The sequence below is a fragment of the Oncorhynchus nerka genome, linkage group LG15 (genome assembly GCF_034236695.1).
Source record: "Oncorhynchus nerka isolate Pitt River linkage group LG15, Oner_Uvic_2.0, whole genome shotgun sequence".
In the NCBI taxonomy this organism is placed as follows: Eukaryota; Metazoa; Chordata; class Actinopteri; order Salmoniformes; family Salmonidae; genus Oncorhynchus; species Oncorhynchus nerka.
The window spans coordinates 28,057,579-28,079,072 of NC_088410.1; the positions used below are offsets into that span (position 1 = coordinate 28,057,579).

General features: G+C 43.3%; 1 protein-coding gene and 1 long non-coding RNA gene across 2 annotated transcripts in view; one reads left to right on the top strand and one right to left on the bottom strand.

The window, feature by feature from the left end:
- LOC115142416 (uncharacterized) overlaps positions 1 to 11,745 on the top strand; it is a 19,070-nt gene extending 7,325 nt beyond the window's left edge. The window contains exons 2-3 of the long non-coding RNA XR_010458731.1: positions 1,884 to 2,014; positions 11,517 to 11,745. This is a non-coding gene — a long non-coding RNA (uncharacterized LOC115142416). The remainder of the gene's footprint in view (positions 1 to 1,883; positions 2,015 to 11,516) is intronic.
- LOC115142413 (multidrug resistance-associated protein 1-like) overlaps positions 1 to 21,494 on the bottom strand; it is a 40,260-nt gene that overhangs the window by 10,758 nt on the left and 8,008 nt on the right. Inside the window, 22 exon segments of the mRNA XM_065001467.1 lie at positions 216 to 415; positions 686 to 996; positions 1,494 to 1,701; positions 1,919 to 2,036; positions 2,197 to 2,278; positions 2,398 to 2,593; positions 2,813 to 2,980; positions 3,098 to 3,274; positions 3,430 to 3,556; positions 3,636 to 3,705; positions 4,329 to 4,416; positions 4,507 to 4,653; positions 8,006 to 8,209; positions 8,937 to 9,029; positions 9,155 to 9,316; positions 9,592 to 9,769; positions 10,655 to 10,861; positions 11,437 to 11,568; positions 11,780 to 11,841; positions 12,995 to 13,120; positions 16,771 to 16,908; positions 20,639 to 20,764. Of these exon segments, the coding sequence (XP_064857539.1) occupies positions 216 to 415; positions 686 to 996; positions 1,494 to 1,701; positions 1,919 to 2,036; positions 2,197 to 2,278; positions 2,398 to 2,593; positions 2,813 to 2,980; positions 3,098 to 3,274; positions 3,430 to 3,556; positions 3,636 to 3,705; positions 4,329 to 4,416; positions 4,507 to 4,653; positions 8,006 to 8,209; positions 8,937 to 9,029; positions 9,155 to 9,316; positions 9,592 to 9,769; positions 10,655 to 10,861; positions 11,437 to 11,568; positions 11,780 to 11,841; positions 12,995 to 13,120; positions 16,771 to 16,908; positions 20,639 to 20,764 (3,320 nt within the window).

Sequence of the window (21,494 nt, forward strand, 5' to 3'; positions counted from 1 at the left end):
ATCAATATGCATACGTGCACTTTGCTATAGGCCTATGTCTGGAGCTAAATATTTGTATAATTTAATTATAGGTCGCCCTTTTTCTTTTATTCCAGGCTTTATTTTTTTTAAATCTGAAAACGGAACAATGTATACCAGTCACCACATCAACTGGATATATTATTTTGCCAGAGCATGTACTGCAAGGTGAATTTGTTGTTTCTATCAAACCTAACCTGGTGGCCACAAAGCGGGGGAAGTAGGAGGTCTGGTTGAAGTCGACCCTCTTGTTAGCCTGCACAATGAAGCGGTGCTGTTCTCCGAAGGCCCGTATGACACTGGCTCCCTGCACCGTCTCGTTGAAGTGGGTGTAGATGGGCGAGCGGCTCACCGACTCCAGCCTCCGCAGCTGGCAGGAAGTGGCCACGTAGAAACTCTGTAATGCGCAACGGAAAAATAAAACATTACGTTTTAATGAACCAAAAGTACCAAGAGGTGGTGTATGTGTGTGGAAGTGAGTTTTCCACTCCAGCATTTCTAGTAGATTTACAGTATGTAACCTGCCATTACTTAGCACTAATATGTTAGCAGGTGGAATAAATCACCACGCAAAACCAACAACTTGCAAAATCCGCTATTTTGGTTTTCAAGAGTCTAAAACTATTATTCTCCCACAAAACGGTGTCTCAGTCGGTTAGAAACATACCTGAACGAAGGCGTAGAGAATGGCGAGGGGCAGGATGACGACCGCCGCAAAAGGTGTAGCCAGCATGACGATGATACAGACTTCCATCAGCTTGAAGAGGTAGCCCAGCATCATCTTGAGGCCGTCGGGGATCATGCAGTCGATAGCGTCGATCTCCTTGGCAAAACGGTTTAGGAGATTCCCACTGGGGGTGGTCTCAAAGAAAGACATGGGGGAGTGGAGAACGTTCTTTAGGAGGTCCATGTGGAGGTGCCGGGACGCGATGATACCTCCGACCGAAATAGCCACCGTGGTGCCGAAAATAGCGATTCCTGAAATATAAAATAAACTGCTGTTAGGATCCCTGCTGTTTGGCAACTGTGGTTTATATCAGATACTGAAACTCTCAATCTCTCAGAAGGACTCTTGGAGTACTAGTACAATGGAGGGTTATAACAGGTCCAAATAAACAAACATTAGTGGAATTAAAGATGGAATCCACATTAGGGGAAAAAGCACCACTGTCCTCCCCAGCACCTTTGTTGTTATTGTTTGTGTTTTGTGGATGAAACGGAGTTGAGGTGTGTCAAGCAGCATGGTAAAACAAAATGCAGTACATATTCTGCTGTTCAGTCGTGCATGCAATAATAAAACAGTGTTCATTCTTCGGAGTAACTCATTTGTTGTTGTAATAGCCCTAAACGTACCTGGCTGTTTCACCATTAAGGATTCTAGCTAAACTAGTCTATGCTGTTTCTGTTCATCCAAGTCCAAAGGACCTACTTTTATCTTTGGTGTCTTTTCTCAGTAAAATGCATTCACCACTGACCTTGTGCGAAGCCCAGAGCCCCGTAGACGGCCAGCTTCATGTCCGTGTCGACCTGGGTGCCGTTGACGATGGGTTCGTCGGCCCACAGGCTCAGCCAGTAGTTGTAGGTCAGCGAGGCCCCCTGTTGGAAGGCGTACAGGAAGACGATGGGGATGATGAAGGCCATGCCGATGGTCTTGAAGTACTCCATGTACATCTCCAGCCTCACCTGTGGTAAAAAAGACAGGCAATCAGTTGCTAGAAATTGACAAACACCTGTTAATATGTGAAAGGTGAGAAAGAAGCTCCATTTGATTTAAAGAAACTATGTAGTGGAGCGCTCAAATGGGTACAACCTGTATGGCTATGGAGACTTTATAATTTAGTTTGAACCACTTTTAACCATAACAGGAGCAGTCAAAAATCAGCTCTTCTTCTAGACTCACCCTCCCAGTGCGTGCCTTGTCAACCTCCATCAGCTTTCCCAGGTCCTCAGGAACCTGCTCCTCGTCTATCTCAGACATGGGCTCCATACCCTGCAGGTTAGTACTGTTGGTGTCTCCCCTAGAGAACATAGAGGGGTTTCAGTTAGGTTTTTATTTTTAAAATGTTTGGCATGCTCAATGTGACTTTCTCCAATAGACGTTTATTATACCACTGAATCAATTAGAACCATGATGTTATCAGGAAAAAATTATGTAATGTGCGTTGGAAATTCACTTACCCAATGAGCTGCTCTTGGGATAGATCTCTTGAGAATGGCATGAAGTCTGTAACACTCAGCCGTGAGCTGGCCCTCCTGGCACCTGCATCAATGGTACAAATTTTTAATTTACATGGTGAATAGCTTGTTGGTGAGAACCAAATGTTTGTTCATCAATGGCGATAATGACTTCTCCCAAATTTCATTACAATGAGGTCCTACCTCTCTGTGCGGCGGTCTCTGTGACACTCTCTTTACGGTCATTGCTGGCGAAGGTATGGATGAAGTCTGCAAAGGCCCCATGGCGGCTCAGCAACTCCTGGTAGGAGCCACTCTCTGTTATCTCCCCGTCCACCAGCACCAGGATGAGGTCCGCCTGGGGCAGGAAGCTCATCCCATGGGTTACTAGGACACGGGTCTGGTAGCACAAACCACAGAAGCAGGATGAATCAAAACAGACAATCAACGGAACTAGCCTAATACAAATGGTGGATTTGATTTGAAGAATCTGCAAAATTATGCTTTTCCATCTCAAAACCACACAAGGAACAGTCGATTACGTGTAAGCTTCTAATATTGATTTCTACAAGTGTCACTCTGACTGTTAATAGAGATCATATTTTGGTCGTAGTTTTACCTTATTTCTTAGCACTCCCTTGGGTCCGATGACTTTGTCGAAGATGTGTTGCCCCACATGAGCATCCACAGCAGACAGGGGGTCATCCAGCAGATAGACGTCAGCCTTCCTGTACACAGCCCTTGCCAGGCTCACCCTCTGCTTCTGACCACCCGAGAGGTTCAGGCCCTGTCAGGGAGAACAATCAAGAAGAAGACATGACTCAAGATTCCAGAACATTCTAGAAGACCATTTGATTGACCATCTAGTGAAAGGAGGTGGAATTCTAGAATATTATTTTCACACCTTCTCCCCAATCTCTGTGGAGTCTCCAGCAGGCAGGATCTCCAGGTCAGGCAGCAGAGCACAGGCGTCCAACACCCGCTGGTACCAGGTCTTCTGCTTCTCACGACCAAACGTAACATTGTCCTGGACCGTGGCATTCTGGATCCAGGCCTGCTGAGGTACATAGGCCACTGAGCCCTGTGGAACATTAAATAGAGGAACATTAGCATTGAAGAAGAAGAACATTGAGTGTAAACCAGACCCTCATAGACAGATTGTAACACTGAAACTGAAAACCTTAGATTCAATATATTCAACTTCTGTTGCTTCCTATTTTAAGAGAACTTGTTTACCTTAATTGAGACACTGCCGCTCCTCTTCTCTGTCTCTCCAAGCATGGCAGACAGCAGGGAGGACTTCCCGCTACCCACATGGCCCACCACCGCCACCAGTGAACCCTGGGGTACACGCACATTAATCCTGTAAACAGAGGAGTGGAGTTGAGTCTCTTAACTTAAACTTCAGGACGTGTGAAAATGGGAATACTGTTATGATTTACCTTTTAAGGCATGGAGGACCTTCTTTAGTCCAACTGAACATTCCATTGTCTATCAACACACCTTCCCCATCTGAGAAGAAAATAGAAAGAGAGGAGAGAGGAACCATTGAAAAAATCCACTAATATTTCCTCTCTGCATACAGGCATAACAGTTTATGCACCCGGTTTGTTTATGCACCCAACAACTACCCAACGTTAAAAATATAATGTCCTTTTAAGTGACATGTCAAATTGCAGAGTCTACATAATTACAAGAGATCTAAAATTACAGTGTGTTCTTTTTACGAGCTGTCTTAAGGAAGTGTTGACGGATTACAGGCGAAGAAAACTGCTTTTATTTATCCGGAATCATACGTCTGACTGTCTAGAAGTAATTTACGTTCAACCACTGGATGGCAACATCCTATCATTACTCAGTCTCCCCAGTCGACCTCGATCACAGGAAGTGACAACATAACATTACCATTACGGGTTCTGGATAGAATGCCATGGATGTAAACAACAAATCTTCAGAGGCTTGTTTTTATTGGTTACGACAGGCACAGGCAGACCACAGTTCCCACTGGATAAGAGTTGCTATGAGTGTTTTTGTTGATTAATTGCTATAGGCTGATACAAAGCCCTTTGCTCCACTTGGAGCTAAAGTTATAGGTCAAGTATGTCAACATACATGGCACCAGTAGGTGTTCTTACCAGTACTCAAAGGGGCCTTGGCTACATTGTCGTCTTTCAGCTCCTCAGAACACAGGTATTTCCCTAAGCGCTTCAGCGAGACAATGGCCTAAAATTCAAAGAGCATGTTTTTTTTTAACAGCAGCACAACACATTATACATTGGTTTGGTCTGTTGAATACTGGACATTGTATTTCACCTGCATGGTAGTGCTCATGGCAAAGGGTAGCTGGCTCAGTGGGGTCTTCAAAATGTTGATGAGAGCCATGGAGACAAAGACCTTCTGGGCATCTAGGACGTTCTTGTCATCAATCAGCACATAGACACCAAACATGGCAAAGGCAATCTGGGGGAAAAAACGAATTAGCATGATTGAGACATGGTGACCTGAAGCTGTAACTGTAACCATCACACACAGAATTCAGCGATGATACATTTCTACTGTGAGGCTTGAAGCTATGGATAGAAAAGAGTAGACCTGTATAGCCGAGCGAACACTGAACCACGGGTATTATTTACCATGCATTTTCCAGACAATTGTATGTGTTCCGGCTTGTTAGGATGTTCAACAGAGGGTTACATTTATACAAATGTTGAATTTAACTTTTTTCCCTTCTATTTACTTATTTAATTAAATGTTTTGAGAGTTGTGTGTGTATACATATTTATATATATTTATATATGTATGTTTTAAGTCATCCCAAGTGGATGGGGTTGAGGGGGGGGGACATAAACCTATACTTCCTTTTTTATATATTGTTTTACTATCCTTAAAATATGCATTTTGCATAAGATACCTTAGATAACTTTGGTGGTTCCCTCCAGAATCCCTTCCCTAGTTGTAACTTTATTATGTCGGCCCTGGACAGAGCTCTACTGAGGTTCATTTGAACATGGTAGCATTTTGCTCTGGTCTAGGAGAGGTAGATGCAGCCTTCCAACAGGAGGAAGGCCAGCATAGGGGGAAGGCCAGCATAGGGGTCCAAGGTTTTCTTCTGGGTATTTTGTTGTTTTAGCTGGTTTTTTCTTTTCTTTATATTTTATTACTCTGACCTTTCAGCACACTGGCCATGTGATTGTACTAACATTCATTTCTGATTACTATGACTACGCCTGATTAACATACTCTGGACTCCACATGCTTTATCAGCTGGGACGTGAAAGGAATTAACCAGGTGGTGAAGCGTAGCCGAGTGTATCCTCATCTTATGTCCTTAAGTCTGGACGTTGTTTTTCTCCAAGAGACCCATCTCCGGTCCAGCGACCATGATGAACTAAAGAGAGGATAAGTAGACCAAATATTTCACTCCAACTTTGGTGCTATGGCCAGAGGGGAAGCCATCCTTATCAGAAAAGGCACCCCCGTTTGTCACCTCCAAAGTAATTTCGGATACTAATGGAAGATATATTATAGTAATGCGGATATGGTTTAGCACACAGGTTATTCTGGCTAACCTCTATGGTCCTAATTGGGATGACGCAACATTTTCCTCTGACCTCATCGCAACACTTCCTGACCATAACACTCATCATTTGATATTGGGCGGAGATTTCAATTGTGTAATGCATCCAAGTCTAGACAGATCCAGACCGAAGCCCAACAATGTAATTTCAAAATCAGGTGCCGTAATCAACTCATTTCTAGAATCCTATAATTTGTCTGATCCATGGAGGAGGAGATATCCCACTGCTAAACAGTACTCCTTTTTTATTCTCCAGTCCACAGCTCATACTCTAGGATTGACTTTTTCCTGCTGGACAATAGAATTCTTCATTTTGTAACTAATAGCCAATATCGCAGCATCGTTATCTTAGACCATAGCCCTGTCCCATCTCAGACCGTAGCCCTGTCCAGCTAGATATCCGCTTTCCGGACAGTACTGTGTCACAAAGCGCATGGAGACTTGACCCACTACTACTATCCTGTAGTGCCTTTAAAAAATACACATCAACTCACATTGATGTCTTTTTACAGATCAACTGCACCCCTGATGTGTCTCACTCTGCTGTGTGGGAGTCTTTAAAAGCATATCTAAGAGGCCAAATGATTTCATACACAGTGTATGATGACAAACAGCGCACCAAACGCTTATTGGAGCTATCTCAACTCATTCTAGATATGGACAACAGATATGCCTCTTATTGGAGCTATCTCAACTCATTCTAGATGTGGACAACAGATATGCCTCTTATTGGAGCCATCTCAACTCATTCTAGATGTGGACAACAGATATGCCTCTTATTGGAGCTATCTCAACTCATTCTAGATGTGGACAACAGATATGCCTCTTATTGGAGCTATCTCAACTCATTCTAGATGTGGACAACAGATATGCCTCTTATTGGAGCCATCTCAACTCATTCTAGATGTGGACAACAGATATGCCTCTTATTGGAGCCATCTCAACTCATTCTAGATGTGGACAACAGATATGCCTCTTATTGGAGCCATCTCAACTCATTCTAGATGTGGACAACAGATATGCCTCTTATTGGAGCTATCTCAACTCATTCTAGATGTGGACAACAGATGTGTCTCTTATTGGAGCTATCTCAACTCATTCTAGATGTGGACAACAGATATGCCTCTTATTGGAGCTATCTCAACTCATTCTAGATGTGGACAACAGATATGCCTCTTATTGGAGCCATCTCAACTCATTCTAGATGTGGACAACATATATGCCTCTTATTGGAGCCATCTCAACTCATTCTAGATGTGGCCAACAGATATGCCTCTTATTGGAGCCATCTCAACTCATTCTAGATGTGGACAACAGATGTGCCTCTTATTGGAGCTATCTCAACTCATTCTAGATGTGGACAACAGATATGCCTCTTATTGGAGCCATCTCAACTCATTCTAGATGTGGACAACAGATATGCCTCTTATTGGAGCTATCTCAACTCATTCTAGATGTGGACAACAGATATGCCTCTTATTGGAGCTATCTCAACTCATTCTAGATGTGGACAACAGATATGCCTCTTCTCCGACTCCTGAACTCTACAAAGAGAGACTGCTACACCAATCAAAAATTTGACAATCTTTCCACCAAACAAATCACTTTAGTAGCCTTAAGCCATGAATCAACCTAGATGGCAGTGACCCCAACCCAGTCCCTGACATTTTTGGGTTACTTCCCCTAGACCAGAATGCTACCATGCATCAGGCTCGCCACCTTGTCCTCTTTCACTTGAAGTCTGCAAAGCCGCCCTCCTTTATGCAGTGGGTTAAGGAGGTGGTGTCATCTCTGCCTCTGGAGAAGGTTGGGTACACTGTGCTTGGGTCCCAACAAAGTTTGACTTAACCTGGTCTCCATTAATACAATACCTGGAGAGCCTGTCTTTTACTTAGTGTAACTTGCATAGTTTGGTAAGCAGCCATGTCTGTTCTAGATGCCATTTGTGCTGATAATTTTTTTTATTGAACTTTTTTTTCCATTGGTTTTGTTTCTATTACTGTTTGTTTCTTTCCTATTGAACTTACTTTTATAGATGCCTTGGTGGGTGGGCGTTGTGGAGGGTGGTTTGGAGGGAGGGAGGGAGGGGATGGATGGGAGAATGAGGGGTTGGGGTTGTACTGTTTTTGTTTTCTATAAAGTTTTTGTTTAAAATAAATAAAGTAAAGAGTAGACACTGCTATACTCCGAAAGACCAAATAACTATTACTACTAGTTATATTGTATTGCACATACCAGGAAAGTGGATGAGTTGAAGGAGGCGATGGAGATGGAGTAAAGGATCTGGGACTTCTTCAGGGCCTTCAGTTCTTTCTCCCTGTATCCCAGGACCTGCTCCAGAAAGGCCTTCTCCCATGCATAGAACTTCAGGATCTTGATCCCGTTCAGGATCTCGTTCATCAGCTTGATTCGCCCATCCATAAACGTCATCTGTACCTCCTAGGGAGAAGCATTCAAAGACATGGTTAAATAGAAGTGTTGTTGCACCAGCATACCTGTATCTATTACTCATCTCAGGATGGCGCTGCAGTGGATAGTAGCTGTCTTACGGGCTCCTGACCAATTCTGCTATTTTGTGTGGTTTTTTGTTTGACGAAGCAATTGACAAATAAAATGTGATTTATTGTGATTTTATAAACATTGAGTTGTCAGTTACAGCTGCAAATACTTGTCAAGTAACAGCTAATGTTGAGCACTCTACAGAAGTATGTACTTGTTTAATTTAATTAGAATTGTACTCTGTTACAGTATTGAACACAGTTCTTAACACATAGCAGTTTTACGACGAGGAAACAACAAAGCGGCCAGGAAAGCGGTCAGTGACATTCTACGACTGCAAATTAGATTAAAACAGGCATTATTGCCAAAACTGTCTGTTGTTTTTCCAAAAAAACAAATGAAAAATATAGCCTTTTATAGACCCTTTTTTTCTGTGGTTGTTTTTCATAAGCATAACATGGTGGAGACATCCATCCAACCCGCACTCCCACACAGCTCTGTTTCGGCTATGTAAACCAGCTGTGGCATCCCTGACCAAACATGCAAAATCACATTCTGATTTGGCTACTGCCTGGGGTCAAAGTAGCCTGGAAAGACTGTCTGGTCCCAGATCTTTTTGCACTGAGGTCAAAGTGCATATGAATCTCCTCTTAGGACATGTCCGTACCTGCAGTTTGCTCCTTTTCTTGGCGATGAATCCATTGAGTGGGAAGATGAGGATGACGGTGGCAATTCCGGCTAGCGCAGATGGGCCTAGGTGCTGTAAAATGGCATCGTTTTACACAAGTCATCAAAAGCAATGTGTTATAAATGAGTAGCAAAGAAAACAAATGTCCGTCATTAATGAGTACCAACAAAAAACAGAAGTGACCGTGCCATCCATACCTGCCAGAGGAAGAAGAGGCAGAGAGCGATCTCGATAGGAGCCAGCCACACTGCGTTGAAGTAAACCACAAAGTCCATGAGCTTCTGAGTGTCGGCTGATACCAGGTTGACGATCTCCCCCACTGTGCACGTCCTCCTGGATGCGCTGTTGATCACCAAAGACTAGAGGAAAAACAGAACAACCTCAAGTTAAACCTCCAGTAAATGAGTATTATGTAACACTTGGTTTCAAGGTTTCTTAACATCCAGAACCTCTTTTTCCAACTTAAATAAACCTAAACTTGACAATTAACATATTTATTTTTCAATGTTTTTTTCTTGGTCCTTTGAAAAATTATATGTTAATTGTCGAGGTATAGTTTATTTACGTTGGAATTTCAAGCCTGCCATTAAGAGCCAATGTTTACAACGTAACGCCCAGTCACCCACTGTCGTACCTTTCTGTAGACCAGTCCCATCACGGCTGTCTTCACTCTCATGCCCACGGTGAAGCAGGTGTACATGTACTGGTGGTTGAACAGGGACTGGAGACAGGACAGCAGGAACATCAGGGTAGCGTAGAAGTAGCCCTTCCACAGGGGGGCGTCTTCTTCGTTCATGAAGCCCAGAAGAAGACTGTTGGAGAGGGAATAAGGGTGAAAGAGAGAACATGGTAATATCATACAGTACTTCCTGTGGATACGTTCTGCTTCATGTTTCTGGAGACTTTCAGCATACTCAACTCAACAGAGTCTTATTCATACTATAAAACATAAGCCTATACACTGAACATGGACACTGTGCCACTGCCAATGCAGTGCATTTAATGGAGTCATAAGACAGACAAGTTACTGTTCTCTGTCAGCTTTATGTACCCCTGTCATGTTCCTTCACTATCACTGCTTTGCCATGCAGCCCTGTGTGGACTATGATCATTAGTGTGGCCGCAGGGTCTGCTGGTCGACACAAAGCCGTCTCTAGTTGCACAACAGTGCTCCTCTTGTGGCTGGGCTGGCCTCAACACTTGGCTAGTGGCTCTCTTATTGTGGTCCACCAGATCAACCTCAGCCTTTCTGCTGTTTAGAGCCTTCTCTTCACTCTCTCTTTCCTTCCTTTCTTTCTTTTCTTCCCTTCCCTCCCTTAAGCTAAGCTAATGTCCTTGACTCTCCATGTTGGGGCAGAAAGCTGTGGTCTCTGACTCCTTTCTCTTGACCGTAATTAACACTTCCACCAAGCCATGGCTGTGCAACAACAACAACAAGGTTCCTGTCTAGACTGGCATTGGGTGCCAGAGATGGGTCAAGCATGGCAGGTCCAGTTTTAAGGTTGCCAAATTGACATTTTAGTATGTATATCAATGTAAAGGGCATTGGAAATAGACGTGGAATCTGTCTGACTTGCAAGGGAGTATTGTGTCGTGCTGCCCAGATTACGATGGCTTTGTTTACGATGTGATGCCATGGATTTGTAGGAGCTTAGTCTCCTGTGTAGAATTAACATCAAACCCTTAGCAATTTTTACCTGAGCACTTGAGGGATGGCAAACATAAAGAAGTCGTGGAAGATGATGCACATCGTCCCAGTAAGGAAGTAAGGTCCCAAGTTCCTGGCCAGTGTCCTCAGCAGACAGAAGCCGGAGCTCTGCTCCTTCTGCAGCTTCCTAAGTATCTGGGCCTGGTCAGGCAGTCTGGTGCCCAGCGCCACGCCTGCCGCCATGGTCTTCTCCTGCCTGGAAAAACAAACAGACAGAGATGACATCTGGGTTTGATGGCCCTATATATTGCCTGTTTTTAAAAATATGAAACAAAGGGATGAAAAAAATTCAACAACAGTCATTGTTGTTCATTTGACACATCTCCGGTGCAAAAATGTGAAGAGAAGACTTTTCAGCAGCCATAAAAGGCATTATCCTGCTGACACATGAGTTGATGAGCGCTGAACGCAAGGTTTTGGAATTTAACAATGGGATCTTCAAAGCTAGTGTCTCGACGTTACAGTATGCTGTCCTTAGGGGACCTATTTTGACCTATTTGAAGGGTACTTCTTTTGACCTTTTTGAAGGGGACTTCTTTTGACCTTTTGACCTATTTTCGGACTTAAGTGTCCCTTAGCGAGACAGCTTGTTTTTCCGATTACAACTACACAAGCTCCTCAAAGGACCTCAATCATCTAGAGTTCTAGGCAGACACTATTCTGAAGTTTAACCACAATGTCATTGTCATAAAATTAAGTTAATTGATTCCTGAGTCTCTGAAGCTACTGAATTAGTTTGGCGAGAGTATGCATATTGTAATTGGTTCTTACTGTTGCAGTTTGGCACATTCTGTTGTCCACTCCTCCTCCAAATCAGAGATGATCTTGTCCGATGTGTCCTCTTCCCTCAGGTTCCACAGGTCTCCAGCTTCCAGAGGGGTACGATAACCTTTAACCACCAGCCTGAGGGGAACAGCGATGATTAAGAACACCTTCCTAATACTGACTTGCACCTGGTCAGTCTATGTCTTGGAAAGAGCAGGTGTTCTTCAGGTTTTGTACACTCAGTGTATAAGTTATACACAAACACCCACGTACATTATAAGATTTACAGTATAAAAGATTTTTCAAACAGGTCAACATGTTGTTTGAGAGTTTCATTAAACCATCTTACCCAGTAAACCACCAGAAGAGCATCTTCGACAGGAAAGAGGCATCCTTGACTGGACATGGGTTCTGAAACAGATTAGAGGGGGAATGTCACTGACTTTGACCACCATGTAAATCTCTCAATGTTTAAAGGCTTTGGTAAAACATAGGACTCCTCTGTGGCTGACTTTAATGGTTCTATGATGTACTTGTGGAGTCTATTTACTGGATGCTAATGAGTTTAAACAGCATGATGCAGTAAGGTGGTCCTCAGTGGAAACTGCATGTGTAAATAGCTGGAGACTGTGGACAGGAGTAAAGCGCGTAAACAGTTAGAGTTCGTGTTGGAGCTAGGGTTGGGAGGAGAATTTGAGGTCCATGCTGGGTGGTAACGTGTCGTCACTGTGGCACCATGCTGAACACACACACCTACACACTAGCAATTTGTGCTTATGCTCGATCTTTGGCAACCTCTCTTCCCTCTACCGCCCCTCACCGGAGGTCTTACTCCGTCTCTCTCTCTCCATCTCTCTTGCTCTTCCTCTCCATCCCTTGCTTTCTCTGTTGTTGTCTGACTATGAGAATCTCTGACCAAGATGTGGGGGAGCAGAGAACACACTAGGGTGTGGCTCTTACACCAGGCTGTGGCTTCCAGTCCTCTGAACCTCACTACCGCTGGCCGACCAGGATAGATGCTGAGAGACATTTATTTTTTTGGGATAGTTTGTTTTCTTGTTTTTTGGGACAGTTTGTTTTCTTGTTTTTCTCTCAAGATACAGTATCATGTAATGTCAAGGACTATATAGGCTTCACTGTAGCTACCACTTCCAAAGTCAGGTTGTTTGGTTGGGACATGATTCATCAGTCTTTTTTGATTGGACCGACCGTGAGAGAGTATGATTCTGTAAACCGCATAAATACAGAACTGCGTTGGTGTAGTAGTGGTGTAACGGTCGTAGCATGGTTCATGTGGTGTGTGAGTCGTGTGTATGGAATGGACAGAGTAGACAACACATTCATTCATTAATTCACAGTGTCCTGGTAGGAAAGTGGGCAGAGAGAGGAAGTGAATCACTTGATCTTCCACCAAAAGGGAAACTCAGGGAGTGTGTTGACAACGAAAGTCAAAAACCACAAGATGGCTTCTATTCTCAATCCCAGTCTCTGCCCAAGCATTCTCTCATGTTTTGGAAGGAGAGAGCATTTTGACGGAAGTGAAATATAGCCCACGATCTAATGCCTACTTTGACGAGGACGGTTTTCCCTCTGGAGGCTGGTCAGCGAAACAACACAGGAAGAGCTGGGCCAGTTGGAGTGAGAAGTAGGAGAAAAACGCTGTGTATCTCACAATATCGGTGGTGATACCCTGTTAAAAAAAGAAAACAGTGAATATTACATGATTTGCGAAGTAAATAAAGGTTAAATAAGTACAATTGCCAACGTTATTGTTGTCATTGCATTTCTCATGCAACATATAGTTGTGTAACCATTTGTGGGTTACTGAGACATGTATCTTTTGAGTTTTAAGACATAGGGAAATGGGTTGGTTACACAACAATATTGGAACTGTGGCATCAATGAAATCATGTTTCAATTTAAATGCTCTGTCACAACTAGTAAACAATGTATCATTAATTGCAATACTTTTTATTTCATCAGTGTGGGTTTGCATGATTTTGTCAAAATGCAAGCTTTTCTTCCCAGATAAAGATTTCAAGATTTCCCATGCTTGAACTCAACATAAGGAACACTATATAGGACAGGATATGGTTATATGCCACGATCACGAGAGAGACTCAATAAAGCTTATTTTGAACTGTAAAGCCAAATCATGGTGCAAAACCAAAGTCTTTAATACGTCGCTTTATATAAATGAAGCAATAGTAAAAAGCTCCCTGCAGTCACGCTACGACCCATATCTGTAAATAGAGAGATTGTGGGAGAAGCAGACACAAACCAACAACCCTCCCTCCCTCTTTCTCAATGGAAGACAGCCAAAACAGTGATATTAACCACGTATTATGTGAAATGTGGTTTTCACATGTTTTTCTTAACTTATAAGAGACCAGCAGCAGGCCTGTTTTTGATGGCCCATATGTCAACCTAATGTTGACACGTTTCCCTTTGTGTGAGAGAGTTAAAGCCATAGTCAACGGCAGTTGGAGTGATTTTGTCATGTTAGTCATTTAGCAGACACTCTTATCCAGCCCTTACAGGAGCAGTTGGTGTTAAGTGCCTTGCTCAAGGGCAAAGGATTTTTCATCTAGTTGGCTCAGGGATTTGAACCAGAGACCTTTCGGTTACTGGCACAACACTCTTAACCGCTAGGCTGTCTGCCGCACAGGTACGAATTGCAATCTGACCATTGTAATTGTCAGATGCTTCATAAACAACAGGTGTAGATTTACAGTCAAAGGCTTATGAGCAATGATAGCTTGGCTATGTACAGAGGGTACCAGTACCTAGTCGATGTGCAGGGGTACAAGGAAATTGAGGTAGATATGTACATAAAGGTAGGGGTAAAGTGACTAGACAACAGGATAGATACACTGCTGCTATTGTCTATTACTGTATGTGATGAGTGTGTGTGTGGCGAATGTCTGCGTGTATGTGTTGGAGTGTCAGTGTAAGTATGTGTGAGTGTGTGGGTAGAGTCCAGAGTGTGTGCATAGAGTCATAAATAGTGCAAAAAGGGTCAATGGAGATATTCCGGTTAGCTATTTAGCACACTTATGACTTGGGGGTTGAAGAGGTACAGGAAGCTTTTGGTCCCAGACTTAGCACACCTGTACTATTTGCCATGTGGTAGCAGAGAGAACAGTCTATTTTTATTACCTTTATTTAACTAGGTCAGTTAAGAACAAATTCATATTTTCAATGACAGCCTAGGAACAGTGGGTTAACTGCCTGTTCAGGGGCAGAACGACAGATTTGTACATTGTCAGCTCCGGTTACTAGTCCAACACTCTAACCACTAGGCTACCCTGCCGCCCCGTCTATGACTTGGTTGGCTGGAGTTTTTGACAAATTTTAGGCCCTTCCTCTGACACCACCTGGTATATAGGTCCTGGATGGCAGGGAGTTCAATCCCGTACGCACTACCCTCTGTAGTATCTTGCGGTCAGATGCCGAGCAGTTGCCACACCAAGTGGGGATGGAACCATGCTCTCAGTGGTGCAGCTGTTGAACGTTTTAATCATCTGACGGCCCATGCCAAATCTTTTTAGCCTCCTGACGGGGAAGAGGCATTGTCGTGCCTTCTTCACGACTGTGTTATTGTGTTTGGACCATGATAGGTCCTTAGTGATGTGGACACAGAGGAACTTGGAAGCTCTCGACCCGCTCCACTACAGCCCATGTGAATGGGGGAATATTCGTCCCTCCGTTTCCTGTAGTTGTTGATGACAACCTCACCCTATGTTGCGCCCAGAGTGCAGATGGGGAGAACAAACTAGATCTGGCCGCATAGTGAAAACAGGGTCAGGATGGTATGGAGCTAGGAGTGGGTGGTAATATATGCCTGTAAACATAGGTCAGTTGGTCTGACCAACGAGCCGAGGGAATTGGGTCTGCAAAACCAAACTAAACATGAACTCCGTACACTCAGAGCTTTTACCGTTGCAGTGAAATGTCTCATGTTGAGATACAGGAACTCTCTTCTAATGTTGTTGCTAGTCTACCAGAAGAGCTGTCTCAAAGTTCTTCTCTGAGTTTGTCCATATGATCAGTGCTGGTGGTGGCCACGTGTGTGCACGTTTGAAAATGTGTCCGTCTATACACTAGTGTACAAAACATGCTCTTTCCGTGACAGACTAACCAGGTGAAAAGCTATGATCCCTTATTGATGTCACCTGTTAAATCCAATCAGGGTTTTTCACGCTCAACAGTTTCTAGTCTATATCAAGAATGGTCCACCACCCAAAGGACATCCAGCCAACTTGACACAATTATGGGAAGCATTGGAGTCAACATGGGCCAGCATCCCTGTGGAACGCTTTCAACACCGTGTGCCGATGTATTGAGGCTGTTCTGAGGGAACAAGGGGTTGCAACTCAATATTAGGAAGGTGTTCTTAATGTTTTGTTCTCCCGGAGTATGTGACTGTGTTGAGTGGATAATACAAATACTGTATTTCCCAGTAGGTTGGTCCCCGTAGGTGTTTGCTGGCTGTTCCTGCCTTTAAAAGTGGTGTTGACGTGCCTCTGGTCTGACCCTGGGCTGCCATGTTGGGTTGTCTCACCATCACTATCGGTTTTACCTCAGACCTGTCATTACCGCTGGCCTAAACACTACGTGTGGTAATGTCATACTGGAGGCGATAAGGATGTGATATGGATGTGTGTGTTTCTAAAAACACGAATGCTGTTACCGCTTTGACAAATACGAGGACAATGATTGCAGTGTCTGTAAGGAAGAGACACCGTATGAGAGGAGGGGAGTCTAGAAATCTACAGAGGCTTTAGGGAGACAAGGGAGATGAGAGTTGGCAGTGTCTGTCATCCGCCCGACCAACACTGCAGGGTTTCCTCTGTCGACTTTGGGGAGGCAATGCATTTATACCCAAGTCATGCTAAGTCTAGACTAGAAAACCCTTGGTTAATTTTGTGGAGTTACGAATAAAGCATTGCAGGTACAACAGCATATCTATATCAAGCAATGCACTCTCTAGTCTCTAAATCTAGACTATGGGTAGACAACCCTAGACCCTAGACAACCCTTCAGACAAACTGGTTCTGCGGGGTCACTGAGTGCAAACCTAAGCAGACATAACAGTCAGGATGTAGGCGTAGCATATTCATCCAAGTAAATTGTTTCCTACGATACAAAATTACTGTGTGTCATGACTGTTTTGACAGGATTCTCTATTAACCTACATTCACATAGCGTGTGAGAATAATCTTGACTACTTGTAACATCAGTCATGCAGACACTGAGTAGGTTAGTGCCTGTGTCATCACACCTGCTACTTCTCCCATAGACCATGGAGAATAAAGTCATGTTCTACTACCACCGTACCTCGTACATAACCAGCTGGATCTTTGCCCGTAGGGGCACCAGGGAACACACCACCGCCAGGACCCAGAACAGGAAGAGGAAGACGGAGGAACGACAGCCTCGTATCCTCTCCAACTGGATGATGCATATGGCCAGGACCTGAGGAGAGAGCACAATTAGACCCAACCAAATCATGAGAAAACAAAAAGATAATTACTTAACACATTGGAAAGAATTAACAAAAAAACAGAGCAAACTAGAATGCTATTTGGCCCTACACAGAGAGTACACAGCGGCAGAATACCTGACCACTGTGACTGACCCAAAATTAAGGAAAGCTTTGACTATGTACAGACTCAGTGAGCATAGCCTTGCTATTGAGAAAGGCCGCCGTAGGCAGACATGGCTCTCAAGAGAAGACAGGCTATGTGCTCACTGCCCACAAAATGAGGTGGAAACTGAGCTGCACTTCCTAACCTCCTGCCCAATGTATGACCATATTAGAGAGACATATTTCCCCCAGATTACACAGATCCACAAAGAATTCGAAAACAAATCCAATTTTGAAAAACTCCCATATCTACTGGGTGAAATTCCACAGTGTGCCATCACAGCAGCAAGATTTGTGACCTGTTGCCACGAGAAAAGGGCAACCAGTGAAGAACAAACACCATTGTAAATACAACCCATATTTATGCTTATTTATTTTATCTTGTGTCCTTTAACTATTTGTACATTGTATATATATATATATAATATGACATTTGTAATGTCTTTACTGTTTTGAAACTTCTGTATGTGTAATGTTTACTGTTAATTTTTGTTGTTTTTCACTTTATATATTCACTTTGTATGTTGTCTACCTCACTTGCTTTGGCAATGTTAACACATGTTTCCCATGCCAATAAAGCCCTTGAATTGAATTGAATTGAATTGAATTGAATTGAGAGTGGGAGAGAGAGTGCGACAGTGAGTGAGAGTGAGATTAGTATGACTTGCATTACAACGGATTGTGAAAGTCAAGCGAGTGTTTTGAAAGGAGAGACCCCTGACTGAGGACTGGCAAGCGAGTCTACTTTGAAACTCAACAACTATTACTTTGAAGATGTAAATGAATCACTCAATAAATCCTTTGTATCAGCATTCACTGTCATTCCCAGTAGTCTCTGATAGAAAATATAAAATATTTGTAAGGATTGGATTTGGCTTTTGTTGGTTTTGGAGAAAGAGGTTATATTGGGATTTCCCTGACCACAGAAGCAGCTTTTATCCTGCTGACTTCCTTCAATAAAACAACAGATGTATGGTACTATGCCCTCCACCCCTCCTTCCTTCCATCCCTCCATCCATGCATTGCCTTTTGCCTTAATTGCACTATATTTATTTTATTTGTTCGAATACAGGCTGTCATTGTAAATAAAATAACATTCTTAACTGACTTGCCTGGTTAAATAAATGTTTAGTAAAATAAGTAGATAAAACAGGACTGATTCCATGTTTTGGGGCATCACTGTCTATCCGAAAAATGCCTTGTCTTTCCACGGACTGTGTTTTGGCTGTAATTATCTCTGACTGTCGGTAGTTTGGTCAAGTTGAGAAGTCATCTAGCCTCGCCAGCTCATCACTAAAAGGAGAGTTGTGGTTATAGAGTTGCATAATAGATACCATACTGGTTCCATCAGATCTTAAAAACTGTCCTGTTTTTAAGCAACCAGCCATGATTATTTAACGTTTGATAGATCAACAACACCATAGAAACACTTTTTGTATGCTATAGAGTAGAGATAAATATGGTGATTGTTGGGTTAATTTCAGTTTCTAAGCCTATTGTCTGACTAGCCACATTGCAGGCAAATAAACTGCTTCCAGCCTAATATTTACCTTGACAACTCATAAAGGTTGTAGTGTGGCAAGACAGCACAAACTTATCTGGGACCAGGCTAGGTAGAAACACTGTATAGAAAAATATCTATGCTGTGTGGTTGGATGTCAGGTTCATTTCCCAGTTTCTATGCTGCTTGGCCTGTTGCCTAACTAACCACATTGCAAGCAAGAAATGGTCATTCCCTTCTGAGAGGAACCCATTTCCTTAAATGGAAGTCAGTGGGTAGAACTAAGTCCATTACTAAACTAAAACCTAACTCAATTCCCTACCTAGTAATTATACTGGAAGTCTGGGGAATTGGGGTGGAAAAATAACTCTGCGTCATGGTGTCGCTGATTACAGCAGATGGCGTGCCTTGCAAGCAGCTCTCATGGTAGGAAGGGAGAGTAACCATGACCACGAACCGGGGTGAGTCTGGTGAAAAAAATTACATTCCCATACATTGACTGTATATGGGTCGATGAGGACGAGAAACAAGCAAAATAACGTTTATTTTGGACACAGTGTTCCTTAGCTTTACGTATGGGAAACCAGAGGGTGGTGGCTGCCATTATGGTTCTATGTCCAGAAAATTATTGGCCTTGGCTTTTTATTTATATAGCAACCAACCAATCAACTGTAAATATCATGGCTGGTTAACTGTAGCAAGGTCTTGGATTTCAAATCCGGGTCCCTAATGTGATAAAAAAGTGACCTTTTTAAAAATGGATGCCTTGTGTACCTGGTACAAGAGATGCATTCAGTATTTCTTCACCCAAACAGTTGCTGATATTGACCTAAGAGTCTGAGGTGACCACAGGTGGGCCAGACTGTCTGATTTGGAGGGACTGAGTCTGTGCAGCACTTGTGTTCGGCCTCTGAGGGAGAGGGGAGTTATGGGTAGGGGGGGGTCATGGCTCTGTGAGTCAGCTACAGGAGGCACACTGCCCTACATCCGGCCTCCTCCGCTCCTCCCTCTATTCCAACCCCTTGCACCTCTGCCTTTGTCTTAAATCTGACGTTATACCCCCTCACACAGTAGTAAACAGGACTTTATTCTATCTAGCTGGACCTCCCATAGTGCACTGCACTGCTCTCCACCGACGTTCTTCTCAGCCTGATCCCAGTACTGTAAATCAGTGGGGAGGATGATTTGAGAGTAGAGTACAGTATGTCTTTGTAATCATTGTAAAAATTGTCTGTCACGCCTTGGTCATTGTATTTTGTGTTTTTGTCATATGTTTGGGTAGGCCAGGGTGTGACATGGGACATATGTTATGTTTCGTATTGGGGTTTGTATTATTTGGGATTGCGGCTGATTAGGGGTGTGGTATAGGCTTGGCTGCCTGAGGCGATTCTCAATTAGAGTCAGGTGCTTTCGTTGTCTCTGATTGGGAACCGTATTTAGGCAGCCTGAGTTTCGCTTGGTATTTCGTGGGTGTTTGTTCCTGTCTCTGTGTTGTAGTCACCAGATAGGCTGTAATTAGTTTCACGTTCTGTTTGTTGTTTTGTATTCTGAGTTATTTCATGTACCGCATTTCATTCATTAAAGTCATGAGTAACCAACACGCTGCATTTCGGTCCGACTCTCTTTCCACAAACGAAGAACGCCGTTACATTGTCACAGTGTTTATTGACAGAGGTCATGGAGTGCTTTACTTAGCCCCTGCCCTCTCTAAGAGTAAATCAGGAGTAAACGACTCAAACTGCTGCTATACGCATGCACCCCCAGGATCTGCTGTCAGGGAAGCCTCTTTGTTCACAATTGCTCTCTCCATCTACTATGTCTCAGTATCGCCTCTTGACTTATCTTCCTTGACAGCAGATCCTGGCGGTGCATTAAAAATATATATCATGTTTGTCACCTGCTTAAATAAAGGTAGGGGGGGAAAGCAACCCCCAGGATCTACTGTCAGGAAAGAGAAGTCAACAGCAGATACTGAGACATAAACAGTAGATAGAGAGAGAGCAATCGTGAAGAAAGAAGCTGAGACAAAGACATTGGCTGATGGTTACAGTACTTACCACAGTCAAGCTGCGTATGATGGGACTGAGGAGGAAGACCATGTGGTTTTGGATCTCATGACTCCTCTCCAGAAGAATGTAGAAGAACTCCACGAAGCCAAATGAGGCCAGGAGGAACCCCAGCACCTGGAGGATGGACAGACACAGGGAGGGAAGCAGAGTGAGGTCTACAGTACTGTCATTGTGATTGATTCAAACGTTTTGTTTACTGGGGAAACCAGAAACATGCATCTTTAGCACCTAAATGACAATCTGGACTCTAAAGAGACTGGAACTGTCAATCTATATTGTCAAGTTGCATGTCTCCATATTGTAAGTATTTTATATACTTTATACAGACTGAAGTACAACCACATGGAACATAACAGTGGAAAGTGAGAAGGGACCAATACATTTAAATGTACATGTAACCCTCTTGGAGTGCCATGTAAGCCATCCTATAAACTCTTACGTTCGTCCTATAAACTCTTACGTTCGTCCTGTAAACTCTTACGTTTGTCCTGTAAACTCTTACGTTCGTCCTTACGTTCGTCCTGTAAACTCTTACGTTTGTCCTGTAAACTCTTACGTTTGTCCTGTAAACTCTTACGTTCGTCCTGTAAACTCTTACGTTCGTCCTGTAAACTCTTACGTTTGTCCTGTAAACTCTTACTCTGTAAACTCTTATGTTTCCTGTAAACTCTACGTTTGTCCTGTAAACTCTTACGTTCGTCCTTACGTTCGTCCTGTAAACTCTTACGTTCGTCCTGTAAACTCTTACGTTCGTCCTGTAAACTCTTACGTTCGTCCTGTAAACTCTTACGTTCGTCCTATAAACTCTTACGTTCGTCCTGTAAACTCTTACGTTCGTCCTGTA